The sequence below is a fragment of the Halichoerus grypus genome, chromosome 4 (genome assembly GCF_964656455.1).
Source record: "Halichoerus grypus chromosome 4, mHalGry1.hap1.1, whole genome shotgun sequence".
Lineage (NCBI taxonomy): Eukaryota > Metazoa > Chordata > Mammalia > Carnivora > Phocidae > Halichoerus > Halichoerus grypus.
Genome location: NC_135715.1, coordinates 144302606 through 144323964, shown reverse-complemented (window position 1 = coordinate 144323964; position 21359 = coordinate 144302606). Strand labels below are relative to the sequence as shown.

General features: G+C 37.9%; 1 protein-coding gene across 1 annotated transcript in view; it reads left to right on the top strand.

The window, feature by feature from the left end:
• FRZB (frizzled related protein) overlaps window positions 1-20891 on the top strand; it is a 33242-nt gene extending 12351 nt beyond the window's left edge. The window contains exons 4-7 of the mRNA XM_036072858.2: window positions 11306-11371; window positions 15685-15889; window positions 16282-16345; window positions 19654-20891. Of these exons, the coding sequence (XP_035928751.1) occupies window positions 11306-11371; window positions 15685-15889; window positions 16282-16345; window positions 19654-19770 (452 nt within the window). The 3' untranslated portion in view covers window positions 19771-20891. The remainder of the gene's footprint in view (window positions 1-11305; window positions 11372-15684; window positions 15890-16281; window positions 16346-19653) is intronic.
• Window positions 20892-21359: the final 468 nt, after the last annotated feature.

Below are 21359 nucleotides of genomic sequence, written 5' to 3'. Positions count from 1 at the left end.
CTAGAGGGCTTCTCCTGAAGAATTCTGTCTGCCTAATGCCCACTTACAGGCTATGGGCTGTGTTGAAACTAGGCTGGAGGGTACCAGAGGGGAAAAATTGATGATCCTACTACCAGTTTGATAGTATTGGTCTTCTTTCCCAATCTTCCTGCTACTATTTACTTTTTGGAGTCCTTAAGTAGTTGCTTCATACATTCTGTAACTGTGTTCAGTGGGAGAGACAGGGTGGAGTCTAGTTACTCCATCTTACTATAAAATAAGCTTTCAAATGAAGTATGATGTATGTGAAAAAAAACCCCACAAATCATAAGCATGCAGCTCAGTGACTTGTCACAAAGTAAACACTCTGTGTAACCACTGCACGGATTAGGATGTATACCATTACCAGCGCTTCAGAAGCCTCCTTGTGCCTCTTCCAAATTGCTCCTTCCACCCTTCTTTCCAAAGGTAACTACTAGCAGAAATTCCAGTAGCATATATTAATTTTGCCTAATTTTGATCTTTTATGAATATATATATATAGTGTGTGTGTGTGTGTGGCTTCCTCTGCTCCTTATTATGCTGTGTATAGTAGTACTTCTGAATTTTCATTGCTGTGTAGTATTTTATCATATGAATATACCACACATTATTCTAATGTTCTTGGATATTTGGGTTGTTTCTAGTTTTTATTTCTATGATTAATGCTGTATTTGCTCTTACAAGAACATTATAACTACAATTAGTTACTGTATACCTTTTCTATTTCACTCTCCTCTAGGAATTCGCACTGATTTGGGTCTGTGTGTCCTGCCTTGTAAGGTGTCTTTTCTTTATTTTTAAAAGATTTTTTATTTTTTTATTTGAGAGAGAGAGAGAGAGAGAGAGAGAGGTGTCATTCCCCTCCACAGCCTTGAGATTAGTGGGAAATTCTTTTATATTTGCTTTCATTTCTGATTTAGCCTCCACAGTCGACACATTCTTTCCTTTTGGACTGGACAAGCTTCCCTGAGCACATCCTTTCCTTCTTTATAGCTCCTTGAGTTCTCAACATCCACCATTCAAAGTAGAAACAACAAATAACGGTTGCACTTTACCCACCCCCCCCAGAAAAAAACCCAGCTTTAGTTGTCTTTCAATGTGTTGAATCTCTGTCATAATAACAATATTTAATGAAAAAAAAAGCAGGAGGAATTAGATTTTCTTTCTTGGCTGTGGAGGATGCTGGTGGTGGGAAGGCTTAAGGGAAGGTCTAAGAATGGGAAACGGGACTTCTCAGTAGAAAGTAGCCAATCTGGTTTTATTTGTGATAATCAGTCAACATTCAACTTTGAATTTCAACTTTCTTCCTGACTTTGTTAAATACTATTAACTCTATACTTCTCTCCAAATTCAAGGGAAAATGGAAACTTAGAGGGAAAATACCATTCCTTTTCTATTGAGAATCCTGTATCTTTAAACTATTAATGTCAGAACAAAACAAACTATTGATACCAAAAGAATTACTTTAGTTGTTAATTTACCTGCTCATCCTCTATAAGAATTATTCCACTGAAACGACCTGAGATCATGACCTGAGCCAAAATCAAGAGTCGGATGCTTAACCGACTGAGCCACCCAGGTGCCTCTGCCTTGTAAGGTGACTTATATGTGGAAGTGGAATATTTATTTTATTGAGTTGTAAATAAGTTCAAGATATGAATTTTCATTAGACTGCAGCAGTTTTCACTGTTGATTTCCATTGAATCTTGTCAGAGTGACAAGGGTTTGGCCAGAGGCAATGTCTGCCAAAGGTGCCCAACAAACATGTATCTTGTGAAAAAACGTAAGTGAATGAAAATGACTTATTTAGAATTATTTCATTACCTTCTTGATGCAATTGAGAATGTTTTGGCAGTGTCGTAAAATCAGCTGGAAATTACCGGTGTCTAGCCTTGGTTCTGTTTTAATGATCACTCCTACTTTATATTTGATCAAAACAAACCACAAGGCTCACTTGTATAGTATAATTGGTAAGTCAACATTTTTGGCCAAGTGCAGGCATGTGCTATCAAATTGTCCAGAAGTTATGGTTAGAATAACATAGCACTTCAATGTGTCAACAAGAGAAGATGGCATAAACAATACTATAAATAATATACAAAAACAGTTCAATGTGTAAAACAACCTGGAATGAATGTCATTTCCTGGGTTTAGTGTTTACTGTTCCTCTTTTACAAATGTTTCCCTGTTTCCTGGTATAATGGGAACGATGAAAACCAACCAACAAACAGGCAAAACCAAGATCATTCTGCTTGCAAAAAAATGCACTGACGTAGTCACATGTTCTGTAAAAAAAATATAAATTATTCACCCTCAAAATTTTATGCTTTGGAAAAATGGAGCAGCCGAGGTTGATAAAACAGGGAATGAGGAAGGTACAAAAACACTGTAACCCACATAACCTCACTTTCAAAAGTGTCAAGCTATTTCTGCCTGGAACTTGGAAAAGAAACTCCAGTTAATTTATCCTTTGTCTGGAAGTTTAAGAATTCTTTTCTTTTTTCTCTCTTTTCTCTGTTCTCTTATAGAAGCGTAACCAAATTACTTTTCTGATTTGTTTCCAAATACAAAATCAGGCTGTATTGACCTCTGAGTTTCCATCGGATGTATTTTCGAATCACGGAAACGTTAGCAGTATCCCCAGTGTAAGTTGGGTGCTCTACAAAGTTTTCACTAACATCTTCCTGCCCCTATCTCAAAGGTGCTTCAGAGAAACTCTTCTGGGGGGCTGAGGGGCAGCTGCTGAGTAACTGGATTCCTGATTGCCTGCACCTGCCAGGTCTGCCCCGGCTACCCCTCTTTTGGGGATGGCCTAGGCCTGGCTTGGGTAGTATAGATTCATTCTCTCTCTCTCTCCTTCTCCAAACTTCTTTCTTCCCCTTTGACTTCCTCCTAATTTAGAGAAGGAATTTGTTTTTTTTTCCTTTGGTGCAAATGTTTATTGACAATAGCAGCTGAATTAACCTGGGGGCAACTTCTGCCCTTTGCTGGAAAAAAATTAGGGTAGATAAAAAGTAGTATATTTACAATTTTACAGTAGCCTACAAGTATATGCATCCTTTATTTTATTACTTTGCGATATTTGACACTTTTGACTCATTTTTATTCATAAGCATTCTCCTCCTCGAGCTGTTACCCAAATCTGCTGGTGCTTCTCCTGCCCCCCCAGCAAGTGGGCATTCCCTGAGGCTCTGTGCTTGGTCTCTGCCCCTATCTCTCTGCAGTGGTTTCTTCCCACTGGAGTGCAGCCAGCTCCATGGGCTTAGTTATCACTCTCGTGACTCCAGGTCTTATCACTGCCACGGGGAGAGCACCACATTTCTCCTTCAGTAAACACTTCTACCCGGGCCACCTAGTTGTACTTCAAATACAACCTAGTTAATAATTAAAGTTATCTTTGTATCACAGATTTCTTCCTTGCAACTTTCTTTTTTAGTATGTGGCACCGTTGTTTTCTCAGGTCCCCAGTATCAAAACTTCATAGTCCGCTAATTGGTCCATCCACCCCACTGTTCCTTAGAAATGTCATGGCCGCCTCCTCTTGCCAGGCATACTGTATACCCGGGACATGGGGTGAGGGAGTGAGCAGTGACCGCACCTCCCTTTTCTGCCCTCTTTTCTATGTGCTTGAGAGGGCTAGATAGATACCTGATGTTCTTTTTTTTTTTTTTTTTTTTTTAAGATTTTATTTATTCAAGAGAGAGAGCGAGCATGCCAGAGAGCCCAGGTGGGGGAGGGGCAGGGAAAGGTGCCAGGGAGAAGCAGGCTCCCCACTGAGCAGGGAGCCCAGACGCAGGGCTCCATCCCAGGACCCTGAGATCCCAGGACCCTGGGATCCCAGGACCCTGGGATCATGACCTGAGCTGAAGGCAGACGCTTAACCGGCTGAGCCACCCAGGCACCCTGATATATGATGTTCTAAAAGACTGTGAAGCCCACTTTATGTTTTTGTTAATTGAGCTCTTTAGGGTATATCGCTGAACATAATACTTCAGCTCTCACAGGAGAAAATGGGCAAATCTCATTGATTATATTTTGTATATCCTGAATGACCCTTGGATCCAGAAATGTTGTGAAGGACAGTTTATTTAAAAATTTCCAAAGACCTAAATCCTAAAGGAATAAACTAAATTTCCTTTTCTTATTAATACAGTGTTAGTCCTCTCAATCTTAAACAGTTCCCTTTTACAAAGTACAAATTACTATGAATAGAGACCTTTATTACAATATTTGAGGTTTGTTTTTTAACTTAAACTGAGCAAATGTTATTTTTGCTTTTTAAAGCCTTATTACCTATGTTCACCAATCAACTGCATTGCATTTTCCACATACTGCTCTTATCCAAAATAAAATCTAATAGATTCTTTGCCTTATGCTTATGATTGGGAAATAAATATTATTTTAAACATGTAATGAACAGCTGCTAAGTCATGGCACAGTTCAGTTTATGGAAAAATGAAAGGAATGTCTCATGAATTTTTATGTTATTGGTACTTTATCGATGTATAATTCACTTACAGTAAAACGCATAATTAAGTGTATGCCACACTGAATTTTGGCAAATGTATACATCTATGTAGCTATCACCCAGATCAAAATAAAGACATTTCCATCACCCCTGAGAATTCCCTTGGGCCCAGTCACCCACCCCACTGTGAGGCAAGCACAGATGTTATTTTTATCACCATAGATTAATGTCTGTTTTTCAGATTCATGTAAATGGAATCATATAGTACAATATTCTTTTGTGACTGGCTACTTTTGTTTTTGTGTAACGTTTTTGAGATTTATCCACTTCTGTGTATCATTTCATTCTTTTTTGTGGAATAGTAAACCCTTGTGGGAGCATAATACCGATGTGATTTCTCAATGCTGTTTTTTTTATATAGTTCCCCCCCAAACTAAATGTAATACATATAAAAGTTTCTATCTCTAGGAAAAAATTTAGTAAATTTTTATCTTTAAACTTAAACTTTTAAAGTTTTTTTTTTTTTTTTAAAGATTATTTATTTATTTATTTGACAGAGAGAGACACAGCTAGAGAGGGACCACAAGCAGGGGGGAGTGGGAGAGGGAGAAGCAGGCTTTCCGCTGAGCAGGGAGCCTGACACGGGGCTTGATCCCAGAACCCTGAGATCATGACCTGAGCCGAAGGCAGACGCTCAATGACTGAGCCACCCAGGCACCCCTTTAAACTTAAACTTTTAAGTATAAACTTTAAACTTTAATTTTTAAATCAACTTGCAGATGATTTTGGTTAGAAAATCATCTCTTCTGTTTCATCATCTGCTCTTGAATTTGCATAAAATATCTTCAGATCTTTTTGTTTATATATTACTACTACTGCTAAGAGCTAACATTCAGTGGATGATTTACTAAGTAATAGGCTTTGTGCCCAATTCTTTAAGTGAATTATTCTTTAAATTCTTAACAATAACCCTATGAGGTAGACAGTATTAGTTTAGAAATAGGTTTTGCCAAAGGTAACTTGCCCAAGGTCACACAACTGGGAAGGAATGGAGCTGGGATTCAAACCCATGTGCCCTTAATCATTTTGTCATATTCTCTTGCATGCTAATACTTATTAGAATGGTTACATATGTGATCATTTTGGCTTGCTAAGTTTGATCCTTCCAATTTTGAATATGTACATGACAATTCAAATGGACTCCTTACATCAGGACAGAAATTAGCTTGGTCTACCTGAATCAAAATAGCAGAATCTGGTACTGTTGAAAAGCCTGATTGCTTAATTTTGGTGGGCACCACAGTTCTGTAGGTGGCAAGGAACCTTGGACAAATAGTCCTTCTCTTATTCATTAGGTGGTCTTTATATATAATGGATTAAAAATCCCAGTGAATCTTGATTAAATCTGACATTTATGAGGCAGGTATACCAGGTACTGTGATAAGTATTTTATGTGTCTTCCCTCATTTATTTCTCCCAGTAATTCTGTAAAAGGTAAGTCTGAAATTACCTAAGGGCATACTTATTGACACCTCTTATAGGTGAGAGCTGGATCTCAGTAAGGAAGTCATAGTTAAGAATATAGAGGTTCAAATTGTAAAAATTTATTTTTTATGCCTGTTTTAAAATTTGTGGTTTGCTCCTGTTTCTTAAAATGGAGGGAAGAGGGCAAGTGGGCTTGTAGGGTCAAATGCCAAGATATAAAACATATAATACATTTGGTACAAACTAAAATTACTTAAACTCTAATCTGATTAGAATGAGTCAATCTTGAAAGAATTACAGTAGAAATTGTAAAACAAATAGAATTATATTTTCTTTAATCCCCACATACTTTTTGACAATAGATCCTGCACACAGATATAAGATGTCTTCTCCTAGAAAACGCAGAAAAATACTAATTCATAGATAGTAGTATTCCAAAGTCATGGTACCTGAAAAGCTATAGGGGTTTTAGAATCCAGCAGAGGAAGTCAGTTATAGTCTTATGGCTCTGGATGGGGCCCAGCAGTAGTGAATCTCAAGCAAAGGTCAAGAATAGAAAATTGTATCACCCTTAAGCATGAACTTGAACAGATTGCATTAAGTAGTGAAGGTCCACTGAGAATCAAATTTCATAGTTTTATCAGGTACTTATAATTCTTTAGATCTTATGAAACCATATGACTCTAAAAATACTATTATCACTGTTTTCAATAAATGAGCCCATTTTTATGAACAAAAATTCGAATAAAGGAGGATGTGATTACTTTCCTCTCTGAACTATCTTTATAAGAAGCCTTGTTGTTGAGACAGTGCATGGTGGGTGTGGGGAACGGGGGGGTATCTCCTCTGAGTTGCAAACCAGATTCTGTGGAGCTCAGGCATGTTAATTTTGCAAACTAATGTTTGCATGAGGGTGATAAACTCATGTTTGTATGAGGATGATAAACAATCTTCAGTTTCATTAGCAGAGAAGTAGGAAATCATTGATTCTAGGAGAGTGCCTGAGAGAACCAAGCAAAAACGTGAGGGAGAGCTGCCAGAGGTGGTTTCATGATGGAGGCCCATGAATGCTTGTGGGATATAGGACGCCATGCTGTTCTGCAATTCAGGATGTTATATTCGATCCTAGATGTTGAGGCGAATGAATTATTAAGATAAAACCTTCCCCACATTTGAAGAATTCTTTTGTCACTTATTTTTGTTGCAGCCAGCTCCTTTAACTTGTTCGTGTATTTTTTTTCCTGAGATAAAAACATCAAGGCAGTTCCTTTACAACCTTTTCTTCTCAACCAAATCAATATCTAATGGTTTTTGGAATGCAACCAAATCAATATCTAATGGTTTTTGTGCAAAGCTCAGTAAATAATAGATTTTATTTTGCCACTGTAGAAACCAAAATTTAAGAACCTTGTGCAGTTGGGAAGCTGAGAGAGGGACACTACTAGCAACATTATTAGCAAATTAAAGTAGAAATGATGATAATATTACTGGCTCCATAAAAAGTCTGAGAAATCAACTATTTATAGTAAAAGAAGAAAAAAAAAGGAGGCTGCTACTCTGATTTAGGGTGGCAGGTAAAAAAAACATACTGAATAATGCATGTACTATATCCCTCCATGATTCTTTGCAATTTCTCAGTTCCTGGGCTTTCAGGGATATATATGTAGATGTGAGTAAAAGTACTTTAGAGGAAGAAGAATCGATCTAAGATATATTTTTCATGAATACACTCTCATATGAATATGTTTGGTTTGAGTTAGCATAAATAAGTGAAAGGAAGTCCTTCCATATTTGAGACTTATAGATACAAATTTCCACTTCTCCTTTTATTCTGTTATTTTATTGAGTTATTAGTTCAACTAGGCAGATGTTTGTTTGTAGCAAGAGCTACAAACTGAAGCATGACAAGGGTCACATTTATGGCATGGCCTTGCCAACTCTGAGGCTAGCAGAGATAAGTGCACTCTAGATGAATCAAATCTAGTCCCAAGAATAAACTGCTTTGCTCCTTAGCTATTAGGAAATGGTCTAGCTATGTATATGTAGTTGTGTATATATAGGTATGTAAATACCTACTTGAAATCTTCCTAAATCACTTTATGACTTAATTTTTGAAAAATCTCTGCTTGGGAAGGTTATGGGATCTATTTGTTTATGCTTCAAGCAAAGTTGTATGGTAACAACATCCTATTAGACTCAATTCAGTGATGGTTGGTATAGTTTTGCCAAGAATTATTATTAGAGTATGAGCAAATTTCTAAAGAATTACAAATATGTAGATAATTTATGTAGATGCATTATGTTTGAGAAATATCTATTTTTAAATGCTAGAAAAGCACAAATCCCTATGTGTATATCAGTGAGGATAATTTGTAAATCAGAGCATAGCAGTTATTTCTTCAGAAATGGTCTCATCTCGAGAATATCTCTCCTTGGGGCGCCTGGGTGGCTCAGTCGTTAAGCGTCTGCCTTCAGCTTAGGTCATGGTCCCAGGGTCCTGGGATCGAGCCCCACATCAGGCTCCCTGCTTGGCAGGAAGCCTGCTTCTCCCTCTCCCACTCCCCCTGCTTGTGTTCCCTCTTTCTCTGTGTCTCTCTCTGTCAAATAAATAAATAAAATCTTAAAAAAAAAAAAAAAAAAGAATATCTCTCCTTAAAAAGGAAACCTTGTGAACTGTTCATGGGAAAGTAAATTGGCGTAACCACTGTGGAAAATAGTATGGAGGCTCCTCAAAAAATTAAAAATAGAGGGGAGCCTGGCTGGCTCAGTCAATATAACATGCAACTCCTAATCTCAAGGTAGTGAGTTCAAGCCCCACATTGGGTGTAGAGCTTACTTAAAAAAAAAAATTAAAAATAGAAACCCCATATGATCCAGTAATTCCATTACTGGGTATTTACCCAAAGAAAACAAATACACTAATTCAAAAAGATATATGCACCCCTTTGTTTATTGCAGCATTATTCATAACAGCCAAATAAGGAGGCAACCTAAGTGTCCATTGATAGAGGAATGGATAAAGATGTGGTGTGTACAGACACACACACACACACTGGAATATTACTGGGTCAAAAGAAGAATGCGATCTTGCCATTTGTGACAACATGAATGGACCTAGGGGGTATTATGCTAAGTGAAATAAGTCAAACTGAGAAAGACAAATACCATACGATTTCACTTAAATGTGGAATCTAAAAAACAAAACAAATGAACAAACAAAGCAGAAATGGATCCATAAATACAGATAACAAACTGATTATTGCCAGAGGGGATGGGATGGGCAGGATGGGCAAAAGGAATGAAGGGGAGTAGGAGGTATCGGCTTCCAGTTATGGGAGAGTAAGTCACAGGGATACAAGGCACAACATAGGGAATATGGTCAACATATCCCAACATAATACAGGGATAAAAGGCATAACATAGGGAATATGGTATTCTAATAGTGATGTATGGGGACAGATGGTAGCCACAATTTTGGTGAGCATGGCATAATGTATAGACTTGTTGAATTACTGTGTTGTACTCCTGCAACTAATGTAACATTCTGTGTCAACTATATTTCAGCAAAAAAAGAATTATCTCCTTAAAAAAATTTGTAACATTTCAGTACAAAATAAAGCAACTATACAATAGAACTAGATAACTTTCCTTTTTTGACAAATAGGAATATAAATGTTTTGCGAATAAGAAAGTTATTATTGGAGGGGCGCCTGGGTGGCTCAGTCGTTAAGCGTCTGCCTTCGGCTCAGGTCATGATCCCAGGGTCCTGGGATTGAGCCCCACATCGGGCTCCCTGCTCGGCGGGAAGCCTGCTTCTCCCTCTCCCACTCCCCCTGCTTGTGTTCCTGCTCTCGCTATTCTCTCTCTCTGTCAAATAAATAAATAAAATCTAAAAAAAAAAAAAAGAAAGAAAGTTATTATTGGAGTGGGCTTCTTTAGAATAGCAACCAACACTGAAATTACCCATAATGTATTGATTTGAGATCTTTATTCCACGGAAATTGTGTGTTAAAAATTATCTGCAGAACAAGGGAAGTGCTGTGTGTAGTGTGAGAAAATCCTCACCTCTCTCATGGATGAGAATAATGTTGCCACTATTGCTTTGTAGAATAGCACCGATCCCCAGTAATGGTGATTTCTAGAACTTAAATGCTGCTAGGAAGGGTGCTTGCTACTCTTCTTGGGACTGCTACTTTAAAGCATGTTATCCATAAGTTCAACTGGAAGTAAAATTTATTTTGATTAGAAAACATCAGCTGGTCATCAAAAGCTTCTGCCTTTTATTGGTCTATGCTAACATAAAACATTTCTTAAAATACTTCTATTGGCTTTCTTTCTGTGATTCATGTGTTCTTTTTTCCTTTTTCTGTGTCAAAGCATAAACAGATGCCATTTATCCTTAATGAAGCATTCTCAGGGACACTAGTTTAAAGAAATCTTTACATGAACTAAAATGCCTCCTGAGATAATTGTGTATTATTTTCTATTTTTATATTGGCTTTAATGACTAACAACTTACAGTTATGATGCATATATGACCTATATTTGTTAGCTAAGTAATCTATGAACAGTATAGTAATCCACTTTCCAAGATGTTAAGTGATTTATCCTATATATGAAACATTTTGAGACAATTCAAATTTTAATTACATATACCTGTCTTATATGTAAAAATGTATTCTTGTCACTACTCACCAGATTTGAAAAGCATGGAACTTCTCATTTCAAATTATGTATTAGTAATTTCTTCCAATAAATTTAAAAATACCATTGAGTTAAATAATGGTTATTCGGCCTCTAGGTGGGATTTGTGGCTGCTCTTAAGAACTTCATTAAGTTCACCGGGTTGTAATCATACCTGCTTATCTCATTGAGTTGCTTCTTTTAGATCAGGAACTAGGATTTGGAAAAGTGTCATGTGATCTGTAAGGCATATATGAATGCAGGTGGTACCCCACAGAGGTAAACCAGTTACCTGAGCATCAGCAGGAAATTGCCTTTCAGTAGGCATTGATTCTACTTCCATAGGCACTAAACATGCCTCTTTCAGGATTTGGGGTTGATGCCCTCTTCATGCGTGGTGGTGAACAGGGTTTCCTCAGGATTCAGGTGGTTTGTTGAAGACTAGGAGCTTATGAGCATATTGACATTAAATAAGAGGCTGGGTAAATAGAATAAACATGAATGTATCCCAGGAGAAAGAGATCAGACACAGAATTATGAAGAGCCACCTCACCACCAAATTTGGATCGAATCTTATCAACAAATGTGAACGAATAAAAGAAAGCTCATGTTGAATTTTTATTATAGCTAAAATGTTGTATTTTTCAGAACGCTGCAAATGTAAGCCTATTAGAGCTACACAGAAGACCTATTTCCGAAACAATTACAACTATGGTAAGGATAACTTCATGGTTGACCTATAAACTGCTTTGCTAAGAAAGGGGTGTGTGTGTGTGTGTGTGTGTGTGCATGCGTGTGTGCGCGCACGCGCCCATGCACGTGTGAATTCGTAGAGCAGTTTAAAAATAAGGCTTAAAACCAAACAAGGACAACTTTTAAGCACAAGTGCCCTGTTCCTCCCGAACAGTTAAAATGTCTCATGGGCAAAATTCTTTTTTTCTTTTTTCTCATGGGCAGAACTCTTAACAAATGCTTGGTTTTGCAGCATCTCGGGCAGCACTCCTGCTGTCTTAGCACTCTGTAATCAAGTAAGTACCCAGAGCTGCGTTTCAAAGGAGATGGGAGGGACTCTTCCTTCCCTGACGTGCTAAAGAGGGTTTGAGCTTGAGTGTTTGGAGCTGCACGGGTTTTCAGTCGTGCTTCAAAGTCCCCTTCACTGGGGTAAACGGAGGAGTGCTTTGATGCATCAGAGAGGGATGGGTAATAGAGTACAGCTTGGTTTCTCCAATCAGTCCATCTCATGGAACACATTGGCAGAGTTGGAAGATAACACTGACAGAAGTTGTTAGTAATTCAATTAAGGAAATGTTTTTTGTCTAGCTTGACCAAGAAAAGTGACATTCTGTTAAAGTATTAATTGAAGAACCACCACTCCAAATGTAGCTGGCAGACTTAACTGCAGGAGGAAAAGCCTCCTGTCTGTACCAGGTACTGTGCTGGGTGGTTCCTATACACTCTCTTTTATAGTTTTCTCAACTGCCCCAGGAGATGTATTGTTGTGCTATTTTTATCAGCGGTTATTGAACCCAGATTGTCCTTTCTTAAATTATTTAAAATGTATTTTTGGGTACTGGCATGCTTGAGAGTCACAGATATCAATTACTATTATATTTGGAAGGCTCAGTTAGAATTTTCGAGCTGATAAAATAAGGGACAAATCAACATCTGTTGTAATCCATAGGCATTTTATTGTGATTTTTTTTCCCTAGCATCTGTGAGATTAATAAAGGTCGTGTGACTATCTCTGAAGAAAATTGTTGATGCTGAGTCAATGAATAAAAACATGACAAATAGATTTTTAAAGGAAACTTTATTATTAAAATGAGAATTTTATTATTGAATTTTTGTGCCTTATTTTAGAGGACAGAGGACATATAGCACAGATTTATTTTTATTTCTATACTGTTGGGAATTGGAAGGAGAGAAATTGGTAAGACTCTAAGAGTAATCTTTGATATCTATGAAAATACTGTGTATTAGAAGGTATAAAGTAGAAAATTCTCAGTGTAAATCAATCTTTTTGAAATAAATATACTAGTTTCCCAAGTTTTTCTTCAATGGAATCAATTTTTATTTTTTTGCTTAAAACTCATCTTAAGAGGAATCTAATTTCTCTTAGCCAGTGGTGGATGCACTTTCTAAGGTTGAAAGGTCATGTTTTTCTGAGAAGTCAAATGCCTGGCTGCTCATCTGAGAACCCATTCCTCTAAAAACTGATGTGAAAAATCACAGGGAAATGGAGGTCTTGATTTTGAGGAGATTAGGTTTTTCAAGAGTGAAAAATGTTATGTGAACTTTTAAGTATAGGTATACTAAAAACAAAATCATAATAAAAATTGTTATTTCGAGGAATTTAGTTGACTTCGTATTTATTTTACTTCTCTTATAATCAATTTTTACTTTATCACACTTTTTTAGTGCTGCGACGGTTGGTGCTGCTATTTTGGTTAAGAGTTAAAATACAAGTGGTTACAAGTCCGAGTGAATATTATAACGTAAAATGGAATACAGGTCACAATTAGTGGGAAGGAGATCATTTCTTCCTCATAGCCAAACAATAACCAGGTTGCCCATAGTTGAAGGATTTTCATGTATCTGTAGTCTACTTAGAGCTTCTCTGGGGAGAAAGCAGGCACTCAAATGATTAAATAGAAGGAAGAATTCTGAAAGGAAAATGCAATTTAAATTCTAAAATATGTTGATTTTTATCACTAGTCTCTGCCTGTGTCTCATGAGAAAACAAAGTGGGAGTGGGGGTGAGAGTAAATGATAATTCAGACAACCTCTGCTTCATTCAGATTAATTCAGTAAAAGCTCTTGAGCTTTAACAAAATTACTTGAATAATAAAGTAAGTCTTGTAGAGAGATATTTATTTTGGAGTGGGTACATGTGCTAAAAATTTCTAATGAAAGTAGTGGACACACTGGATAAATCATTAATTTGAGAACATTTGCACAGTTTGCTGATCTCTAAGAGTTGATGGATGCTCTGAGGCACATTTACATAAACCAGGACACAAAAAAATGTCTGCTAGCCGGGCTTGTCAATTTATCATCTGAATCTCCCAAACGACATTTCAAAAAGGCAATCTTATTTTTTGTTAAAATACAGACTTGAGAGAACATGAAGAAGGGATTCCTTTGCTCACAAGTTGCACCAAGCAGGGACAGCTGGGTAGTTCTCTTTCATTCACGGTAGTCCTCACACTTTCTCCGGAAATTGAAATACCCGTGGAGCAAAAATGAGGTTTTGTCCTAAAGTTTTTAGAACAAGCAACTTAATTTCTATCATCCATATGTCCTACTGGTGGAATTTTTTTTTTTTTTTTTTTTTAAGATTTTATTTATTTGACACAGAGGGAGAGAGAGCACAAGCAGGGGGAGCGGCAGGCAGGCAGAGGGAGAGGGAGAAGCAGGCTCTCCGCTGAGCAAGAAGCCCGATGCAGGGCTCAATCCCAGGACCCTGGGATCATGACCTGAGCCGAAGGCAGCTGCTTAACCGACTGAGCCACCCAGGCGCCCCAACCTACTGGTGGAATGTTAACGTTTCTCGTTTCTATATGAAGTTGGTGCATTGATAGGAGGAATGGTTTATTAGCTGGCTTTATGTTTTCATGGATTACTTTTTTCTATTCCTTTGTAGTCCAAAAAACCCTAAAATCCATGGGAAGGAACTCAGACCAAAGTGGTTTGCAGATATGTGCCTAAGAGGCTTTGAAAAAGTGGATTCATTTGGATACGTTGTGTCTTCCTCTCTAACATCCCTGGATATTGGACTAGGGAGCTGGGCCAAAAGCCACTGGCTTCTTGCTAATTGACATTTTTACTTCTTTGCTTTGCAGGCTTTTTCAAACCCCTCCTTAAAAGAAAGAAAGAAAAAAAAAAAAAGAAAAGCTCATTTATCAGAAGGAGGAATCTAAAACATGTGGCTCTTCCAGAGGACAGAACATACAGATTAGAAGCAGAACTGTACTTTGTAGATTCTGAGTCAAATACTTTGACTTTGCAGCTGAATTGGTTACTTTAAGGCAGTTCATCTTCATACTGAGAAGTGAAGCTGGCTTTTGTGAGCTACATTGCATGCCAGTATTTCCACTGAGAGAGGTACATCATACAACGAACATAGTAAACCATGTTCCATAGCACATGAGCGGAGGGAATGTTGGAGGGTCTGACTTCAAAGCACATGGAGGAAACAAGGTCTCATGGTAGCAGTTTTTTTTTTTTTTTTAAGATTTTATTTATTTATTTGACAGAGAGAGACACAGCGAGAGAGAGAGAGAGCACAAGCAGGGGGAGTGGGAGAGGGAGAAGCAGGCTTCCCGCTGAGCAGGGAGCCCAATGTGGGGCTCGATCCCAGGACCCTGGGACCACGACCTGAGCCGAAGGCAGACACTTAATGACTGAGCTGGAGCCACCCAGGTGCCCCAGCAGTTCTTATTCAAGAAGAAAATGTAGTATACCTATAGGAGAGTATAAAAGGTAATTTGTACTGAAACGAAGGAAGAAAGGAGCTGTTGTCTGAACAGTCCCTAAGATGAGCAAGGTGGAAAGATCGCAGAAGCAGCTGGGGAACACTGTAGAAGAGACTTTAAAACACTGAAGAGGCCCCGACTCTTTAGAAAATCCATTAATACATCTGATAGAAACAAAGCATATTAAATACCAGGTCTTTACATAGAGTGAAATTAATAACTGAAACCACATATGTACACATTCAAAATAAAATTTTGGAGGAAAATCACATCAGATTCACTCAGCCTTTGATTAAGTGGATTTCTCACATGCACACATGTGTGCATACACATACACATACACAAATATGTGTGTATACACGAATTGGAAGGGGATCAGGGCTGAAGAGTAAAGGGCAGGTGTGTTGTGTAGTGTGTCATTCACTACCATCTAAGGCAAAAGTATCTGGTTGACTTTTATGACTTGACTAGAAAGGAGCCTACTTGTCTTTTTTGAATGGGGCGTCTATTGTGTTTCATATTACCACATCAACTTTATTTTCTTTTATCCAGTCATTCGGGCTAAAGTTAAAGAAGTAAAGACCAAGTGCCATGATGTGACTGTAATAGTTGAGGTGAAGGAGATTTTAAAGTCTTCTCTGGTAAACATTCCACGGGACACCATTAACCTTTATACCAGCTCTGGCTGCCTGTGTCCTCCACTTAATGTTAACGAGGAGTATATCATCATGGGCTATGAAGATGAGGAACGTTCCAGGTAATTCACTCCCTAAGGATTCAGAACAATTGCTGTGTCTATCCTTTCTTTATTGCATTTCTCTAGACCTCTCACTCTGGGTTTCTTACCTGGGGCTCTGTCTACCTTCTATGGGCTTATAGCTAGGTTTTTCTGGGTCCCTCAATATCGTGTATTGGATAGAAAAGTGTCTGTGTGCAATTTGTGGGCATGCATTTTTCTGGGGAGAGGGATCATAACATCATTTCTTCTTAAATGAGTCCATGACTCCCCAATTATTAAGAATTACTGTTCTAAAACTTGGCTGTGCTAGTCTAGAGTAAATAGTAAATCTTTCTTGACAACGATTCCTTGTGTTTTTTCAGTAATATATTTTAATTTTTCAAAAATGGTTGCTTCTTTAAAAAATACAGATTACTGTTGGTGGAAGGTTCTATTGCTGAGAAATGGAAGGATCGACTTGGTAAAAAAGTTAAGGTAAGCCTGTATTTTATGTTCAAAGTGATACATAAAAATAAAAGTAGGAAACCAGCCATTTGTCATTTAAACAAAGAGTTGCCCTTAAGGGCATGAGAAATACTGAAACCTGAGATGTGTGTGTCTGTCTGACTGTCTGTCTGTGTCTGTGTCTCAAATTCTAAGGACGGAGATTGTTTTTAATGTCAATTTAATTTAAGGAGTGAATTCTCTGTAAGTGCATCAGAGATTTAGCCATAGTTGCCTCACTTCACACAATGAGAAATCTGGCTGTGGTTAGTCCGGTCCTGGTTGGGTGGCTCCACATTATCATTAGGGCTCCAGGATCCTCCTAGCTTCCTGTTCTGCCATTTTTAAGGGTACTGCTTCAGTGCTCATGTTCACCTGGAGGTCACAAGATGGCTGCCTACCTCCAGCATCACACCTATATTTCAGGGAGAAAGAAAGGGAGGTAAAAAGGGCTTTCCAAGGGGCGCCTGGGTGGCTTAGATGGTTAAGCGTCTGCCTTCGGCTCAGGTCATGATCCCAGGGTCCTGGGATCGAGCCCCACATCGGGCTCCCTGCTCCGCGGGAAGCCTGCTTCTCCCTCTCCCCCTGCCTACTGCTTCCCCTGTTTGTGCGTGCTCTCTGTCAAAAATAAATAAAAATCTTTAAAAAGAAAAGGGCTTTCCAAGTGCCTCATCTGGCAATTTACATGTAGGTTTTAGTCTCCCATCCATCCCTAGCTGTAAGAGAAGCTGACAAATATAGTTTTTTAGCTGGACATGTTGCTTCCTTGAACTAATTGTAGTTCTGTGAGTCAAAGAAGGGAGAATAAATGATGGGCAGAAAACTACCAATGTCCCAATTCAGAGACACCAATTCCTCTGTACAAGATGAAGCCACATTCATCTGTAGGTAAGAGATCTGACCGAATCAGGTCCTTTAGAGCAGTAATGGAGCTTTATTTTTAAGCCAATGATTCTTAGATTCTGGAAATGTTGCATTTTCAAAAAGCACAGTAAATGACCTTATTATAGAAAGTTAGAAGGTTTCATTTCTTCTTACTATACTAAACAAATCTGTTTCAAAGAAAGGAATGTATGCATAGAATTGAAAAAGGTGTGTGTGTGTGTGTAGTGGGCAGGGAGGGAGAAAGAAAGAGTGGGAATTGTACCAAACATAATACATCCCCTTCCTTCTGTGAGTTTGAAGGCTTGGGAAACATTTACAGGGTAAGTTAAATACCCCTGGGCAGTTTATCTTCTACATCTGGCACTTGACAGAGCAGACACATTTGAGTTTAAGTGACCTACAAAAATGTAAAGGGCATTATTTTGCAGGGAGAAACTACCCTTTGGTAAGTTCTTTTTTCCCCCAGTATATTTGTCAAAAGTGAGATGTATTTCAAGTTCAGACTTGTGGGAATTCTCCATTTGTATCTCTTTTCAATTACTTTGGTGTTTATTAAAGAGTGTCTCTTCTTCAGGAAATTGGAATCTCTTACTGTCCTTTTAATTTGGTTTTCTGCTTGCTAATGCAGAACAGGAATTTGTCCTAAATTCCTGTACCAGTTGGAAGAGCTTTCAACATCCCTGCTGCAAAGCATGTAACGAGGCTTGCTGCTTCTCTTTTGGTACCAAAACAATGACCATCATGTAAAGACCCAGGACACACGGCTTGTTTATCCTATTTCTTAGGCAAACATATTTTCCATTGCTTTCTACAGGAGACTCACAGAGTTACTGTGAAATCTTTTATATTCTCAGTCTGGATTTAAACATGCTAAAGGGAAGAATTAAACCAATAACGTGAACAATTTTTAATTCATATGCAGATACTCATGGCTAAAGATCTTGGATAGAAAATCTCTTTAGGCTAGAATTATTGAGGTTCTTACTTTAGTTTTCCAGTCAATTTGAGGATGTAAAAAAGAGTTTTATGGAGGATACCAGTTTTATTTTGTTTTGTTTTTCAAATGAAAATTGCCCTTTTCAGCTGATTTTTTTTCTTTTTGCTCAGTGAATAGAATAAGAATTAAATAAAGACCTTCTTACGGTTTTGCCATACAAATGGTTGCTTACCTAAGTCTCTTGAGACAGCAGGTTGTTCAAATCAAAATATTTGGTCTGCCTTGGGCAGCGGAGAATCAGACTATTTTGTAATAGGAAAAACAGTAAGATTGTGGAGTAAAGTATGCTAAAATGAAGAATTATTTGCAGTAATAGAAAAATGATAATTTATTATGTACTAAGCCCTTTATGTATTTTTATTTATCTTCAGAACAGTCTTGTAAGTATGTTCTATTATTAATTCCAATGTGTTAATGATGAAAATGAGGTTTAATAAGTTCAAGAAACTTTGCACAGTAACTGATGGAATTAGAATTTGAACTTGGGCCATCTGACCTTAGTTCCTTGCTGCTCGAAGTGTGGTCTCTGGACCAGCAACACTGGCATCACAGGGAAGCTTACTAAGTATGAAAATCTTGGGCCCCATCCCAGACCTACTGAATGAGAATCTGCAATTTTAACAGTATCTCCCGGTTATTTCTATCTTTATTGAAATTTGAGAAGTACTGCTGTAGTCCTTATTCACTACCTATAATACCTGAGATAGAACTTCCTTTTAATTTATTATTTTACATGTAGACACTCTTGGCATTGTTAATATGAAATATTAGTGAACTTGATTGTGGTTATTAGAAACATTGGTAATGTCTGCTTTGTCCAACTTTGAGTGCAGAACCTTGTCTGTTGTGATTGTTGCACTTGGTAGAGATTACTTGGAAATATATTTTTAAGAGATCCTATTTGCCCCCCAGATTTCCATTTTTTTTCGCTGCTTAAATCACATATGTTTTAAAAGGCTGTGTTCTGATGTGTCGTCGGAGAAGAAAATGAAAAATAGCCCTTTGAATTCTGTGTGTAAATCTTCCATTTGTTGATCACCAGGGGCGTGCCAGACTGTGTATGTTACCTCCAGAAATACCCACAGATTTGGGTAGATATTTGTGTCACCATTAGACATGGAAATTTTAAGTTTAAGGTTTGTTATGAAAACATGACAGACATATTCTAGGTGGCCACTGTTGTGCTTTTTATGATCAGAGAATTATGTCCATATAAACATAATCTGATGACAAAATTTTATACTTTTTTTATGATCAGAGAATTATGTCCATATAGCATCACAGGATAACAAAATGTTATACTTTTGGAAAATGCTTTTGAGATCTGACTTTGCGGTCTCACTAAGTTGTTAGAATAATAGAAATGATGACCCTGGCGATATGCGCATGCGACCATTTTCTGTTTTAAATTTCACAGCGCTGGGATATGAAGCTCCGTCATCTTGGACTGAATAAAAGTGATTCTAGCCATAGCGATTCCACTCAGAGTCAGAAGTCTGGCCGGAACTCCAGCCCCCGGCAAGCACGCAACTAAATCCTGAAATGCAGAAAGAACATCAGTGGACTTCCTATTAAGACTTGCGTTGCTGGACCAGCAAAGGAAAATTGCACTATTGCACGCCATATTCTATTTTTTACCACAAAAATCATGTGGTAACTGATATTACTTCTATTTTCTCTCTTGTTTTCTGTTTTTCTCTTCCCTCCCCCCACCTCCTTTTTTTGTGGTCTGAGGGCAGATCCTTAAATATATTCATTCTGTTTCACTAATCCTGGGAAAACTGTTCTTTGCAATAGTAATAAATTAAACATGTTGATACCAGGGCCTCTTTGCTGGAGTAAATGTTAATTTGCTGTTCTGCACCCAGATTGGGAATGCAATATTGGATGCAAAGAGAGCTTTCTGGTATCCACAGAAAGCTAGATATGCCGTAAAACATAGTCTGCTCATCTAATTACCATTGCCTCATTTTCACATGCCTTTTGGGCATTCTCTTCATGCTTAAAAGTTCTGAATGTTTATAAAGGTAAAATGGCAGTTTGAAATCAAATGCCACACAGGCAAAGCAATCAAGCACCAGGAAGCATTTATGAGGAAACGACACACAAGATTAATTATTTGCAAGATTGGCAGGAAGCAAAATAAATAGTGGTAGGAGCTGGGGAAAGAACATTTCGCCTGATTGAGAAGCACCACTGAAACCAGTGGCTTTTGGGGTGTAAACAGTAGCATTTTTCTTTGGGCAATACATTTGATTTGTTTATGAAATATTAATCAGCATTAGGGAAGTGAATTATAACTAGACATCTGCTGTTATCAGTGTGGCTCTGTTAAATTTGCTTCCCTTTAAATAAACCCATTGGTGTAAGTCTTTTTTTCCCCATCTTTTAAAATAAATCTTGACTTGCTGCATTGACCAGGGAAAGAAAGTATGTATGCATGTGCACCGGGGTGTTATTTTTAAAAGATACATAGCTCTATAAATTGCTGTAGTTTGCAGGATGGTAAAATGTGTGAGGGTGTGCATGTGTGTGTGTGTGTGTGCACTCACACCCAAGCTGTACTGAATTACAGGCCTGTACTTTATCATTTGGATTTATGCTGTTTAATGCTCAGTAAAATATGCCTAATAAAAGGAATTCTGGTTGTCAGGAGAGAGGTTTTTCTGACTTTTGAACCAAATGCACAATCTCACTAGCCAAGCTGCAGTATCCCCAGGGACCTTGGGGAACAACGGATACTTTTCCTGCCTTCCTTCCTCCAGAGGGGTTCTTCCCTTCAATTTACATATTTGATATGAGGAGAATCAAATTTCTAAGCTATGGTATGCTGAAAATAAAACATTTATGAAGCAAAATGGTGCTGTGCTTCCTTCTACAAGGGCAATCGTGCCAGAATGAAATTCATTCTGGAACAAACATTTCCCCAGTAGTAAATAATTCCTCTAAATTCTCCCTTCTGAAGGTAAAAGAACATCCTGACTTTCCAGCTGATGCCCAAGCCCTTACGGTTTCTGGAATTCCAGAAGAGTTCCCACCTTTGCCTCCGTGAAGACTGCATGCTCTTTTGAGCTGCCCGATGGTTGTTATTGGATAATTTGGCCACATGCCCTTTGGGCTTTA